Source organism: Coccinella septempunctata, chromosome 2 (assembly GCF_907165205.1).
Source record: "Coccinella septempunctata chromosome 2, icCocSept1.1, whole genome shotgun sequence".
In the NCBI taxonomy this organism is placed as follows: Eukaryota; Metazoa; Arthropoda; class Insecta; order Coleoptera; family Coccinellidae; genus Coccinella; species Coccinella septempunctata.
The window spans coordinates 30,378,530-30,394,310 of NC_058190.1; the positions used below are offsets into that span (position 1 = coordinate 30,378,530).

The 15,781-nt window shown below is 33.9% G+C and overlaps 1 protein-coding gene across 1 annotated transcript; it reads left to right on the plus strand.

Moving 5' to 3' along the window:
* The first annotated feature begins 728 nt into the window (after positions 1-728).
* LOC123306324 (tubulin beta-1 chain) lies at positions 729-7,476 on the plus strand. The gene is made up of 2 exons (XM_044888287.1): positions 729-888; positions 5,750-7,476. Exons 1-2 carry the CDS (start codon positions 832-834, stop codon positions 7,034-7,036), a joined length of 1,344 nt encoding a protein of 447 aa, XP_044744222.1. The 5' UTR covers positions 729-831; the 3' UTR covers positions 7,037-7,476.
* The last annotated feature ends 8,305 nt before the right edge of the window (positions 7,477-15,781 follow it).

Consider the following 15,781-nt stretch of genomic DNA (forward strand, 5'->3'; position numbering starts at 1 on the left):
ATTTCTACACTCTTTTGCCGTTTTGCGAATAGGTAAATCATGGAAATGAAGTCAGGAACAAAAAGATCTTCATTTTTCATCCATCCTTAAAATGATAGATAGATAGGTTATTGAGGACGGCAAAATGTCTTAACACGTTGGAAATTCTATCTGCAGAAACAAGGAATTTCATGTATTTTATATTTATAATATATCGAATGTCAGTTTTTTGTATTGGAAGTATTAGCTAGATCTTTATTATATCTATTGAGAAAAAAGTAATTTTTCCGGCAACGTTACCTACGATGAACCGGCATAAAGATTGACAGGACAATTAATATCCTAATTTTTCATATCAATGTCGATTGAATTTCCAGTAGAATATTTGGAATTCGAAAGATATTTGCAAGAGTTGTGAGTACAGTTCTTCGATTCAACATTTGTAGTATTGGAATAGAAATCGAGAATAGCTCGTTTAGTGGTATCAGATGTTAAGATTGTTAAAAACTGAAATGTGCTCCTTTTTTACATACAATCTTATGAATTTGAAATTTTTATAGTCTAAGAATAAGATGAGGTTAAAAACTTGCGATAGAAATTTCTCATTTTCTTTCATTTCTAATCAGGAATACCATATTCTCAACGTTTCATTCAATATGCCCACATTCGCGACATTCTGGCAACGCGGTGGCGGATCATCTACGATCGCGCGAAGAGAAAAGAGGAGGGTGGGGAACGTATAAAATTGAAAACCGTTGTACGACTTTCCTCAATTCAAAGCGAAGCTCGTTATAGAGTTACTACAGTATTGAAAATTATTACGTGTTATTAGTTAAATAAAAATCTAACAAAATGAGGGAAATCGTACACATTCAAGCTGGACAGTGTGGAAACCAGATTGGAGCAAAAGTAAGTACATTTTCTTGGAATTTTCGAATAAAATTGTATGATTTTCCGAGAATTTAGTTGTGCAACGGCCATATTGGGAACAGCCCTGGACTTGAGCAAAATTCAATGTGAGAGTAAATTATTACTTTTGGACGGAATCTAAACATAACCCATTAATGTTTTACAATATTCAATGCTTATTAGAGAGAAATAATCCTGTTCAATCTAAGGTGGCTGTTCGTTCGATACCGGCCGGCGCTCTACTAGCCTAACTGAAAATATCGGCTTGTTGATCGTTCTGAGAATAGGAATTTTGCCGGTATATTCACAGGATTTTCAATCATTTTGTTTTCATCCGAATAGTTGGCTTACAAATTTTTCTATCAATATTGAGGTACGATCTTTTCCTGTGTCATTTTGAATGGTTCTTACTTTCCATAATTTTCATCTTAAATGTAACGAGAAATTGTTAAGTGTTTTCTTCACTACATTGATTATTGATAATCTACTCTCCTTAATTTCAAATGTGTTGGTTGAGAAATTGAAAAATTTGAAACATGAAGTGAATGTTTTCATTCAGATTAATATAAAAAACCGTTATTCAGGCGGCAACCGGCGTCTGCTATCACGATTCACGAAGCGGTTGCGTTTTGTTTGAACATCTGCCGTTTTCTCGTAGGGAAATAACCGTCAGTTGAATCCGGTATGAATTGAATAGATTGAATAGCAAATTTTATTCACATTTTATGACTGGGTGTGGTTGACAGGATCAATACATTTGTACTGGTTCGCAAATAAAGTTGCTTTATTTCATTACATATACATATTACGAATTTTCGAGAAAATACAGTAAATTCAATTTGTCGTAGAATAAAAATTGAATTGAAGCTTCACATAATTCTTTTCATCTAACCTAGGAAAATTTAGTTTCATTAATAAGTTTCTCACACTGGTTAGTAATAATTGGGGTAATCATAGGAACAAGTCAACGTGTATATCATCTTACACTCGAATGGTTTTAGATCTTAAAATTCTTCAAGCATGAAATAAAAGTTCAATATCCTCCTTCGCGCATGCTGTATCTGAAAATAGTAGTCAAGTATTCTGCAGTACCTAACACGCCCATCTACCTATCTAGAAGGCATTGGTATTCGATAACTGTCTATGACCTCCTGTCAAGAACTTTTTGCAGGCATCATTTATCCTATGCAAATAGAAAAGAACGCATTTCCTGGGCGGGTTCAAAGTTTCATTATCTTGGCATCCTTTCCAATAGGGCTATTTTTGTTGCTCATGGGAAAGGAGGGGGTCTATTGTGAACAATTCTATGGGAGGATGTCTTTCTTACCTTTCGAAGAATCGTTCTTTCATTTCGTTCCTTTTTATATATAAAATACTGTATTTGGTTCAGTTCCACATAATTAATTTTTATGTTTCTCATCAGTCATAACCATTATCATAGAAAATATTTAGAAATTGCTTCATGAAATATTGAAAATTCCATCTTGCGTCCATTTTGTTCGGAATCATTTATATTATCTTGTTAGCACAAAAGTTCATCGATTATCGCTTAAGCTAGGGTTGGAAATAAAAATTATAGGATATATACCTTTTTCCTAGAAGAGGGTGAACGTTTGTGAGAAATCAATTGTATTTGTCGGTCATGTCGTGAGTCACTGAGCGAGTCATGTTCTACTGATTTTAACACGTAGTGTTATTTTATTGAATTAAGGATCTGAAATAGAAAATAGTTTGGAGCCAATTCAAATTCAGGTTGCACCGTTTCTATAAACAATGGATTAAATTGTCAAACCACGTTTATTTCATAGAATTTCTAGTTACTTGAAGTCTAAGAATTCAATAATTATTAAGTAATGCAAACGTCTATTAAGTTTGTTTTGGCAAGATTTTCTCATGTTTTGCGGAAAATTTTCGATAATAGCAATTTTTATTGAAACAATATTTTTGACTCGTGTCAAGGTGACAAATTGTCTATAAATGATTTTAACATCGCAGTTGGCTTTGAATTGATCTCGTATTATTTCATGAGTTTTTGTCTCCTTTCATTTTACATACTGCGAGATCAGAAGGTACTTTTAATTTTTGCACTTTGGCGCAAAATCATCGTATAGATTTTCTCCAAATCTTTCAATTTGAATGAGTCGTGAGAACAATAAATTGTGTTTCTAATATTGATTTCATCGATTACGTCTTGATAATAAATTGGTTGTTATTCGAATCTTGAATTAGTCATCCTTTGTCAGAACTTCGCCGATTTCGCCGCAGTGAACATTTGGGCGGTGTCCAAATTTTACGGAAATCGATAGGGCGAAGTAGACATGCCTGTTGGCAACAGCGAGAGGGCTTCTTGAAAAATAGGGGGCGAAAGGGGAGTAAAAGATAGTGTTTCAACCCGCTTTGCACCTGTCGTATCATCATTCTCTTCTTTCATGAAACTACATCATTACGTTTTATGGCTCAGTTCCTTTGTGTGACTCATTCAATTTATTGAAATTTCGGATGTAATTTTTTAATCTAGAAACGCAGTAGTCTGAATTTTATATCTTCATAACATTTTTATAATTTTTTTAAATTATATGATGGATAATAACTATCTTACTATCTACTTACTATTTCTACTTCAAACCCAACATTTAAATTCGGATTGACAGTAGGTTTCAAGCGATTTATCTTTTTTTTATACAATATGGAAAAAAATTTGAAAACTGTTTTCTATATTGAAATAACCAATTGATCAGAATAATAAAGAGAATTTATTAGAATATACCTATCTTAAATTAGGCAAAATGAGAATAAAATTTTCTGTTCGAAAAACTGAATAACTTCGGTAATATCAAATCGGTCCAACAAAATTCCATCTAGGTAATATTCAAATCCTCTGTTGATCCCTGCATTCAAAAAACGGATTTAATGAAATGTTTGTTCTTGATATTTCTGAGATAAAGTACTTATCATTGTTGCGATGCACGAAAGAAAATAAAAACGTCATTAAAAGTATGCACGTTAATGAAACAAATAAATTTGTAGGAAATTCTTAAATCAAAAATTTTAAGTAATTTTTTCGTTAATAAAAAATTATCAATTGAAAAATCAAGATAAATTGATGAAAAATCATCAATTCATCTTTTCTACATTGACGGAAACATGTGTCTCCTAAATAATTTTCCTCAATTGAAACTATATTACCTAAATTTTCCTCTAGCTAGTAACCCCGCATAATCCATTATGTGGGGGAGACTGTCATGACTGTGATGTAATGGATGTTTAATTCTGAGTCATCCTCTCAGGCCTGTTCCGTTCCATTCACTTTTTGGCACGAAATTTTTTTTATGACGTCATCCTATTGATTATACGCAACCCATCTACGTTTATGGAGAACTTCCTCCGTCTCCGGAAGTATATTTATTATGTTAGTCCTGAACGTTTGCGTGTTCAAATAAATAAATTTCTAGTTAGTAAAATACATAATGCTTCATATTAAACTTCCATAATTCCGAATGAATAAAATTGTCTTGATAAATACTAATCTTTTCGTTTCCAGACTTGGAAGTGAACTTAATTGAATTTTTTCAAACCAGTTAAGTGTCGTTGAATTACTATTTCTTTTTAATTCGTCAACCGTGGTGTAGGACGTCTTCAATTATATCGGTTATATGGCGTTACGCAACGTATGTCTGATGAGGTACTATATATAGAAATGACTGCAACGAATCGTAAAATTTAGTCATTGCCATTTCATGGTGATAAGTCCGACTTTCATAGCCTTATTTGTGCATAAACCTGTCGCCGATACTCTTTTACTTCTACAGGAGTAGTCCTTGTACGAGTTGACCATATTTGAATGGAAAGAAATACCAGTATTGATCAGAAATACGCGTCCGACCTTTGGAAACTTTGTTGTTGAACCGTAGATCGTTGACGATCTTTATCATTGATAATAATTATTGTTTTATCATTCAGATGGGGACATGTTTTTTTCGTTAATTCCCCGGCAAGATGATACACGATTATAATTGGCATCCAATCAATATTGGTGTTATCAGTTCCAGTTCACCAATTTTGTTATTCTCCTTGTTGCTGGGAGTTCGCCAAAATATTGTATTTTTGTTCACTATCAGGCCTTAATATGTATTTCTGTACTTTGAATAATTGCTTGCATAAAAATGTGAAAATGATATACATATACAAATGAAATAGCATTTTTTAAATCTTTCTTCTACCTTCTCTACTGAAAACTAGGAACTAAAATCGTGTCATTTGGCATCCGCCCAAAGTATTCTCAGACGGAAGTGCACTCTTGTTTTAATACCGTCGATTCTAAACCGACGTAGTATCAAGAACGTGAGCTAATTAGTCTTAATACTAATGATGCTTAGTGTAGGTCATTTGCGCTGATCACTTGGGTGAATGACTTGCATGGCCTCTCTAGCTTCTCAGCAATCGCGCTATTGAAGTAACTACTTCGCCTTACTCATTGTTAAGTATTCCACACGGTTATTTGCGTTATTTTGGTTGATTATTCACCATTTCTCGAAATTATTGCCGTCAATGAATACGCCACTAAAGTATTCGAGGTTATTTATCAGCACATACCAGCAATTTTCATTTAAATTATTTGTCCTCATCGTAATGTAATAATAGAATTTCATCTATGTAATGCATCCGTGAAATATCTTGTTTCACATCTTAACTGGTTCACCTTAGAAATAGGTTTTTGCGTTGTTTACATTTCATAAATCAGAACATTTCAACATTTTTCTATCAAGATAAAATACAAATATTATTGATTGGTTGGTGTTCAACACTTTTAATCTACCTCCTATCAAGTTTCAACATACTGATGGTTGTTTTTTTTTTTCAGTTCTGGGAAATCATCTCCGACGAACATGGCATTGACCCCACCGGAGCATACCATGGAGACTCAGACCTCCAGCTCGAAAGAATCAACGTATATTACAATGAAGCATCTGGTGGCAAATACGTGCCCCGTGCCATCCTAGTAGATTTGGAACCCGGTACCATGGACTCTGTCCGTTCAGGACCTTTCGGACAAATTTTCAGACCTGACAACTTCGTCTTTGGACAGTCTGGAGCTGGTAACAACTGGGCTAAGGGTCATTACACAGAAGGTGCCGAATTGGTAGATTCGGTTTTGGACGTAGTACGTAAAGAAGCCGAATCATGCGATTGCTTACAAGGGTTCCAACTTACACACTCACTTGGAGGAGGTACCGGATCCGGTATGGGTACCTTGTTGATCTCCAAAATCAGGGAAGAATATCCAGACAGAATTATGAACACGTATTCAGTAGTACCCTCGCCCAAAGTATCCGATACTGTAGTAGAACCATACAACGCCACACTGTCAGTCCACCAGCTTGTTGAAAACACCGATGAAACTTACTGTATTGATAACGAAGCTCTCTACGACATCTGCTTTAGGACTTTGAAATTGACCACCCCAACTTACGGAGATTTGAACCATTTGGTTTCCCTCACAATGTCTGGAGTCACAACATGTCTTAGGTTCCCTGGTCAATTGAACGCCGATCTTAGAAAGTTAGCCGTAAACATGGTACCATTCCCTCGTCTCCACTTCTTCATGCCAGGTTTTGCACCATTGACATCCAGAGGTAGCCAGCAATACAGAGCCTTGACAGTTCCTGAACTCACCCAACAAATGTTCGACGCCAAGAACATGATGGCCGCCTGCGACCCAAGACATGGTAGGTACTTGACAGTAGCAGCTGTGTTCAGAGGAAGGATGTCAATGAAGGAAGTTGACGAACAAATGCTCAACATCCAAAACAAGAACAGCAGCTACTTCGTAGAATGGATCCCCAACAACGTAAAGACAGCCGTTTGTGACATTCCACCAAGAGGTTTGAAAATGTCTGCCACTTTCATCGGTAACTCCACTGCCATCCAAGAGTTGTTCAAACGTATCTCCGAGCAATTTACCGCTATGTTCCGTCGTAAGGCTTTCTTGCATTGGTACACAGGAGAAGGTATGGACGAGATGGAATTCACTGAAGCTGAATCCAACATGAACGATTTGGTATCAGAATACCAACAATACCAAGAGGCTACCGCTGATGAGGATGCAGAATTCGATGAAGACCAAGAAGCTGAAGTTGATGAAAACTAAATTGTTGCCTCATTTCGAAAAGCAAAATAGCTTTAAATTCAAAATTGTTTCTCTATTATATATATATATCATTTTTACAGTTTTTTGTACATTCCGGTTTGTAAATTTTGAATACATTACTTAACTTATTCAAGACTGACTTTTTTGTTGCTTTCATTTCCATCTATTCACTCATTGTAACATTTTCTGCGTCTTTTGTTGAAAAAGAAATAGGCATTAAGTCGTTGCTGCCAACTTTATTAGGGCTGCCTCATACTCCCTAGTTTTTTTTTTACTATGCCTAGTCCTTGTTTGATTTTTTTACACGTCTAATGTGAATTCATTGGAGTAATGCTTATTTATTTCGATCGATATGTTTGTTAAGATTGCAAGTTTCGCAGTTAATAAATTTTTATTCCTCTGCAATAACAGATTTTAAATAAATGCAGAATTTTACATAATCTTTGTTTCATTTATTTTTTCAGGGTTATTGGAACCGTTATTCGTCCTTGGTATCAAGTGTTCACGATTTCTTAACAAAAAACAACGCCATTATTAAAAACGAACCAATTAGTATAATTATGTATAAAACAATCTATCCCGTGTATTTGAGGTACAGAAACCGTCAAAGGTTACACTATTACCGCCGTCTGGAATTTGCAGAAATTCGTCATTTAATAAATAATGGCCCTTGAAATACTTTCACAGATTTTTACTATTTTGGAAGAGTTAAGTTCACGAAATTTTCATAATTATGAAGCAAACGACTTCGAATTTCCACATTATTCGTAAGCTTACTATGATGTACAATAATTTATGAAAGCCCTGAATATTCATCAAGAATTGAGACGAAAGGCAAACGTTGCTGTGAAAATTTTCCCGTCTACATCCAGGAGAGATAAAAATTCAATTTATTTTCTGTATTACCCAAAAGTACAAGCTTAACTAAAGTTAAATGAGTTACGGTTACACGGGGTATTCAGTTATGGACGGACAGATATACACTTCATTAATATTTTCAGCAAACGTGTATTTTCCTTCAATATTCGTCCATCATCCTGTTATCTGAAAATTTGAAGTGCGGAATCAAACGTCATTCGTTGAAATCAGTTTCCGGTTTCCGTGTCTACTATAAATTTTATTGAAATGATCGCTACAGGGCAACATACGTTTCGACATATTTTTTATCTGAACAACATACTTTGGCATACAGTTTTAAAAAAATCGTAATATACCATAATATAAATGGTGTAAGTACATACCACCGTTTCTTCAACTACTATATTTAAATGGGGTTGAAACAAACAGCATAAGTTTCCATATATTTCGTATAAAATTTGAAAAACAAAAATATGTTTCGAGAGGAAATTCAATTTAGGACAATTTTTATCCCATGAATTCACTTCGTAGCTTCAGTAGTTTTGAAGAAAATTGAAGAGTTAAATTTCATCATTCTAGTATTCCAAAAGTTGGTGGGTAGTACTCATGCAATATGCAATTGATAAATCTTTAATTTCGATATAAGCGGAAAGCGGAAACACCGCAGCAATAAAAATATTTCAGAACGATAGAGCAGTGTGGTTCTTACAAAAGAAATCAATTTTTCAATGAAATCGTAAATCATGCGTTAGGCTTCCATAGCTGCCAAACTAGACGTTTTAGGAATTTAGTTGAGAAGCATTGCCTTCGTACTTTCAATTCTGCATCTCAGGAAATTATTTTCTGATGTACAGGGTGTTCCCAAATAAAATTATTCAACAAATGAAAGATTTTCGAATGGAACACCCCTTATATTTTTGCATATTTTCAATGCTCTTCAATACCTCTAGCATGATGCAAAATATTAGGGATATTTTTCCAACTTTACGGATCTTATTCAGAAAAAATTGCAAAATTTCGACGAAACAGTAGTTCGATAAAAGAACTTTACCGATTTCCAGAAGCGATATAAACATGAATTTGATCAGGATTTCTTTTAACTTAAGAATTTGCTTAGTCATCGTTCCTAAATGATCAACCTCTCTTAGACAGTGTGTCCGTTATCAATGTCCAAATATGAAGAATTTCAAATTGTTTTTTCTCGATTATTTTTTCAAATGTAACACCCTGTGTTTTCATGATGATGTACACAGTTTGAAACCTTACATTTTTTCAGAAGTAACCTTAGGATTATTTTCACTCCTGTGTCCAGCAGACACGAAAAATGACATTTCAAACAAAAATTTCAGGAATTATGAACCCGCAATAACTAACGAATATCATCATCATGGAAAAAAAACAGGGTGTTATATTTGAAAAAATCGAGAAAAAACAATTTGAAATCCTTCATATTTGGGCATTGATAACAGACACCCTGTATAAGAGAGGTTGATCATTTAGGAACGATGACTAGGCAAATTCTTAAGTTCAAAGAAATCCTGATCAAATTCATGTTTATATCGCTTCTGGAAATCGGTAAAGAGCTTTTATCGAAATACTGTTTCGCCGAAATTCTGCAGTTTTTTCTGAATAAGATCCGTACCGTTGGAAAAATATCTCTAATATTTTGCATCATGGTAGAGGTATTGAAGAGCATTGAAAATATCAAATATGCAAAAATATAAGGGGTGTTCAATAATTTTATTTGGGAACACCCTGTTTATTAAAAAATAATTTCCTGAGATACAGAATTGAAAGTACAAAGGGAATGCTCAACAAAATTTCTAAAACGTCTGGTTTGGCAGCTATGGAAACCTAACGCACTATTTGATCTATTTCAGGACCCTGTATAAGCAGACCCACACTATTTTTTGACAAGGAATCACACCTCAAATTTATTCGCAAATTATTCATTTATTACTATGACTACCTATACAGGGTGATTCATCAGTAAACGGACAATCGAAAACCGCAAACAGAGGGCATGGAGCTGAGTTCAAAAACTCCTGATATGACGTGTGTCTTAGGTACCTACACCTTTTCCGATATACAGACTATTTTCTCAAATTCCTCGAATTTTCGTTTGGTTATAACTCCTGATATTTTCGTTGCATTCGACTGAAAATTCATTATCAGGTTTAAGTTGATAGCTTCAATGAAACAGAACATTAAAATTCTCAGGACCGGACTCATTAAGGTTATATTCAAACTCATGAAAAACACCCCATATGTAGTTTCTCATCACAATTTTCATATTATAGTTAATTGCATGTACGATTTTCTCGATTTAAATGAATCTGAATCTATCTATATGCCCCATTCGTGGATTATTTTTAATAATTGTTTTGTGGTCTCTTGAAAACAGCGCTGCATAAAAATGAATTTGGAAATGTTTAACTGACTTTTTTCGTTCTCAATATATGGCTTGTATTGGTTTTTGACATTTATAGCATACATGGCTATTCAGAATTGTCATTTACAGTGATAATAAGCCTCATTATTGATAATGAACAAAAATGGAAAAAAAAGCTACGGTATCATAAAAATTATAATTATAACTTGATATCTTCAGAATGAATCGCGTTTTATGGACAACACGTGCACCTGAAGTAATTTGCCCGATTGATTTTCACCTCATTCATCTTTCTAGTGAAGGTAATGATTAAGAATTCGTATAAGTATGATAAATGATCTTTCGAAAACTTCATTGACTATACTAATAGAGAATATGCGGACGGGTGGATTGGTAGGGTAGACACCAACATTGGACTGTTAGATCTCCTGATCTGACACTCGCCGATTTATTTCTTTGTGGTTATTTGAAGACCAAGTTCTATGAAGCAGATATCCTGTCAAGGAAAAAATTATTAGATTGAATAAATGCTGCTTGTGATGAAATTCGTAGAAATCCCTATGTAATAAAACGAGGAGTTACGAGCATCATAAAGATTGCCAAAAAGTTGGAGAAAAGTGGAGAAAATCATTTTGAACACCTACTTCAGACTACTAGTTATCCGTAGAAAGACGATTTATTCTGAAGATCAAGTTATAATTATTAGTTTCAAAGTGGCTTAGTTTTTCCTTTAAAATTTCCTCAACTTTTATCAATTACGACAATTGCAAAACATTTTATCATTGTGAATGACAATTTCGAGTGGCCGAATATGGTATTACTGTTAAATACATTAAATAGAATATTCATTGAAGAAAAAATTGCAATTGAGAATTTCTAAACACATTTCAATGAAGAACTCTATTCCTGCAGGCGTCTGACCACAAAACAATTATTTATAAATTATGATCAAAAGGTGAGGCAACCCAATTCATAGATAACGAAAATGACCTCCATAACCATATGGAGGGTGTTTCTTGTTTCTTGAGTGTTTGAACTTGAAATAAGTACAGCCTCACTGAGCCTGATCATGATTTTTGTAAAATTTAAATGCTCTCTGTTGTGTTGAAACCGTCAACTTTAAGATAAATATAAATTTTCCTTCGATCGAGAATTTAAGGATTTATTTGAAAAATTTCTGAAAACCCCCAGTATAATGGAAACGGGGTTCCGAAAGCACTCATATAGAGTGTTATTTGCACTCAGCTCAATGCCCTCCATTCACGATTTTCATTTGTCATGTATCGTGAAACACCCTGTATACAGGCATGACGTAAGAAAACCTGATGATTTATTTTAAAATATCAATAGTCGTAAAACATACGATTACTATTCAAAGACGTAGCTCCCCATTCTTGTTGAAAATACCTATACCTGGAGCAAGATATGTATTATGACACAAAAGTAGATTACTACCTATTCATTGGTTTTTTTTTAATGAGAACCAATCTCTAATTATAGTATACTATTCACAACGGATAAATTTTCCTTGATTTCAATCCCCCTCACCTCTTCACGCTATTTTATTTTGCAATTATCTAATCATCACTGCGACACTAGTATATTCGAAACTAGTACCTACACATTGTGACATTGAATAAGTATAAACTTTATCAAATAAATAGGAATTGTTTTCATTGACTGCCTGTTTAGGCGTGATCCTTCTTCATTAATAAACTTCATTGGCACACCCAGTAAAATCATTGGAAATTCGTCGGCAACCTAAAGTTTCCTGAGAAAATAATGAAAAGCTTAATTGTTGAAGGTAAAGAATTATAAATTCGATTTTTTGTGTGCCATATAATAACATTAGCATATAATTAGTGGATTTTTTTACACGACTGGCCGTTCCACTGAATGTCTGAATTTGTGGCAAGTGATTGGACGAACTGATCTTCAATGCCGTTAGTTTCGCGCATTTCGAAAAGGATTAGGGAGGTTTTAACCTCGGTTTTGACATCTTGCAATTGCATTGGCAGGTAGGTACCCAAATTTTGGGAATATCAACAAGGAAGTGGTTGCTTGAATGAGAGGCGTCACAATTCGTTGCATTTCTGTTTGAAAAGGCACCACCCAAAAATTAGAGAAATTCTTTGGCGCCATGACACCACCGTTCTGCCACACTCCTACACAGGGTGGGCTGTGGTTCTGCATATAGTAACTCGAACCATTTGAAATATGACTGAGGACGGCTAAGGGAATCATACAAATAAAGAACTCTTTTCTGATTGTAAGTAATGAATAAATAATTTTTCATATCTTTCTAATCGTTTTGAAAAAACTCGAAAAATCAGAAAGAAATTATGTACTGCGTATTGCGGTGCATATAATTAATATATGATATTTTAGATTGTCAGAAACAACAACAATATCTATTTCAATACTGTATTTAATTTATTGGGTAATGAAGTATACAGAGTGTCCTGGAATTACTTGACTCTTTCTCAGCTCAGGTGTGAATAAAGTAGAAAGTATTTTTTTTCTTACGAGACCGCTTTATGTAGATATGTGCCTCTAAATGGTACTCCCATAATTAAATTTTCAGTTGTGATAAATTGCCAATGATTGAAAAGATTCTGGTAATGTTTTGAATTTGAGTCGATACAAATACAGGCTGGGCTTTTTAAAACGAAAAAGACGAGATAACGGGCGGAATAAATTTATTTCGAAAAAATGCTCGGACACGTCGATTTTTATATCGAGGCAGACCACTTCTAAGGTTAAATTCACAACTACATATATCGCTTCAACCCTTAGTGTTAGAACACCAACCCCTAAATTTTGAATAGGAAAGATAGGGTGAGTGATACCTCATTTGAAAGGCCTTTTTATCCTGAATTCAGCGTATAAATTTTTTTCTCATTTAATGCATTCGTTTTAGAGATATTAAATTTTGAATTTCGTACAGTACCAGTCATTCCGCTAACCATGCTATGTGAAATCATCAATTATTTGACTAATTCATTCTGTGATTACGATGGTAACCGTTAATTGTCAACATTAGACAACGAAATAATTATTATTGGTAATTACTTTCTTCAACCATTGAGGTGAAAATGGTTAATTCTTTGGCAGAAACAATTGAAATCATTTCTTTATTTTTCATTGTGGATGAGAGAAATGAATATTATTTTGATGTCTGGTTTATGGCAGTTATGAAGTTTCATCAAATCTACAGAATAAATGAATATTAAATTCGCTTGATTCAGACAGCTTGCTTGACGACAATACCATCGTTGTTTCAAATTAAAATGTCAATATTTCAAGAATCAATGAATCAAATGAAGAAAAAACCAATATGCTGAACTCAGGAGAAAAAGGCCTTCTAAATAAGGTGAAATTTACCCCATCTTCCTTATTGAAAATTTAGGGGTTGTTGTTCTAACACTATACTATACTAAGGGTTGAAGCGATGTAGTTGTGAATTTGATCTTAAAAGTTGTGCCCCTCGAAACAAAAATCGACGTGTCTGAGCATTTTTTCGAAATTAATTTATTCCGCCCGTTATCTCGTCTGTTTCGTTTTAAAAAGCCCACCCTGTATGTACATACTGCAATGATTTGTTTCCAATACGTTCCCCTCAGGCCCGCCAGGCACGTGTACTGACTCCAAGGTTTTTTTTTTAGAAGATATCGTTGAAATTCCTCCTTCCACCTCTATGTATTTTACCATTAAATCTGCACAGAGTCGGATTTAAGAGTATGCCGCCTTTAGGCTAAAGTCCAGGACAGCCGTCTCTATATAGGTTGAGTCTTTGACTAGTAGATATAAGATATTACACACTAAAATAATGAGGATAAATTCAGATGCATACTACCCGACGATATGAATATCGACAAGTTTTACGATCCGAATTGAGCTAGCCAGTTTGTCATCGTCAAGGCCCCCAAATGGAGTACGCTCCACGATATATTCATATCGTCGGGTAGTATGCATCTGAATTTATCCTCATTATTTTATTCATTGCCTCCCTGTTTAGGCGTGATCACTTTCTTCATATTACACACTGTGATATCTTTGATTTGAACACGAGATTCCTGAGGTCAAAAGGAACAATTTTTCCTTTTACTATTTTCTCCAATTTTTTTTTGGCTTTTGAAAATCCATGAAAAATGTAATTTTCAGTTATGGAATGGAATGTTTTGTCGGAATATAGGATTTCATTGATGTGATGAATATTTTCCGAACCCTAAATTCCATTTACATCATCCAGGTTCTTCCTCACGACAATTACATACCATAAAAATACCAGAAATTAAAAGAACCCAAGACATGAGTGTTGAAAGTGAGTTGAACGCTCACTAATGAATATTTGACCATTTTGCAAGATGAAAATATTCTCCATACGTTCTCGTGTACCGTTTTCGATTCATTAGAAATTCCAAAATGAAAAACATCTGTGAAATTGAAAAAACTGTATACTTTAGGTGAATGGAACTTTGTTATAAAGATCCACCTTAGGTTAATGAAGACAGAACCAAATAAAACATAACATATATTACGGATGTGTATTGTCATAGATTTGGCTTGTTATTCTGAAAGGAATTTTGTTGTCATTGCAGTCAACTTGGTAACGTTTGAAGATTCAAAGAAAATATCATTTATTTATACGAAAATGAAAAGTTGAATCTGGTAACTTGTACCTTGTAAGTACGAAATGGGCAACCATAATAAATATGAATTGCAGATCAAATATTGGTGGATTCGTTATTAATACCGAAAATTATTTTGAATCAAGAGAAGAATATTCAATATTTATTGTCAACAAAATTGCGGTAACCCGTTTATTGTATTATAAATACTACTTCGTTTGCCAAATAGAATGGAAAATGTGAGTTTATGCTTATTCAATTTTCGCTTATTCCCAAGGTTCAAATGTGTCGAAATTTTAACTTCGAAGAATTCCGAAAAAGTTGAGGTCAATTAAAAATTCGTCAACAGCCAACGGTTTCACTGAAATCCATGAAATTTGGCGATTAATGACTAGAACATGCTCTCTTAGAATATCTATTACTTTCAGCATCTAAAATGATTTTTGGGAGATACGAATGTCGAAATTTGACTATAAAATTGAATAAATTTATACTTACCCATCTATAGATATCTAAGTATAAATTTAGGAATTTCTTGAAATATATATGAGAACAACATTAACCTGACCAATAATATACTCTTCTGTATCTTGAGAATTATATTTTGACTCGTACAAATATTTAAACAGTATATTATTGAGATCAAAAGAAACACTTTTTTCTTCACCATTTTGCCGCATCGGCTAGGTTTAAAAGATACAGGCTGTTAAAAACCATGAAAAGAGGTTATTTTTAGTTCGATCTCACAAACGGTTTTATCGAATGAAATGAAAATACAAAAAATTCAAAAAATCCAACTCTTGAAACTAAGTTAGATGCTATCTGATGAATATTTGAACGTTTCGTAAAATAAAAGTGTTCTTC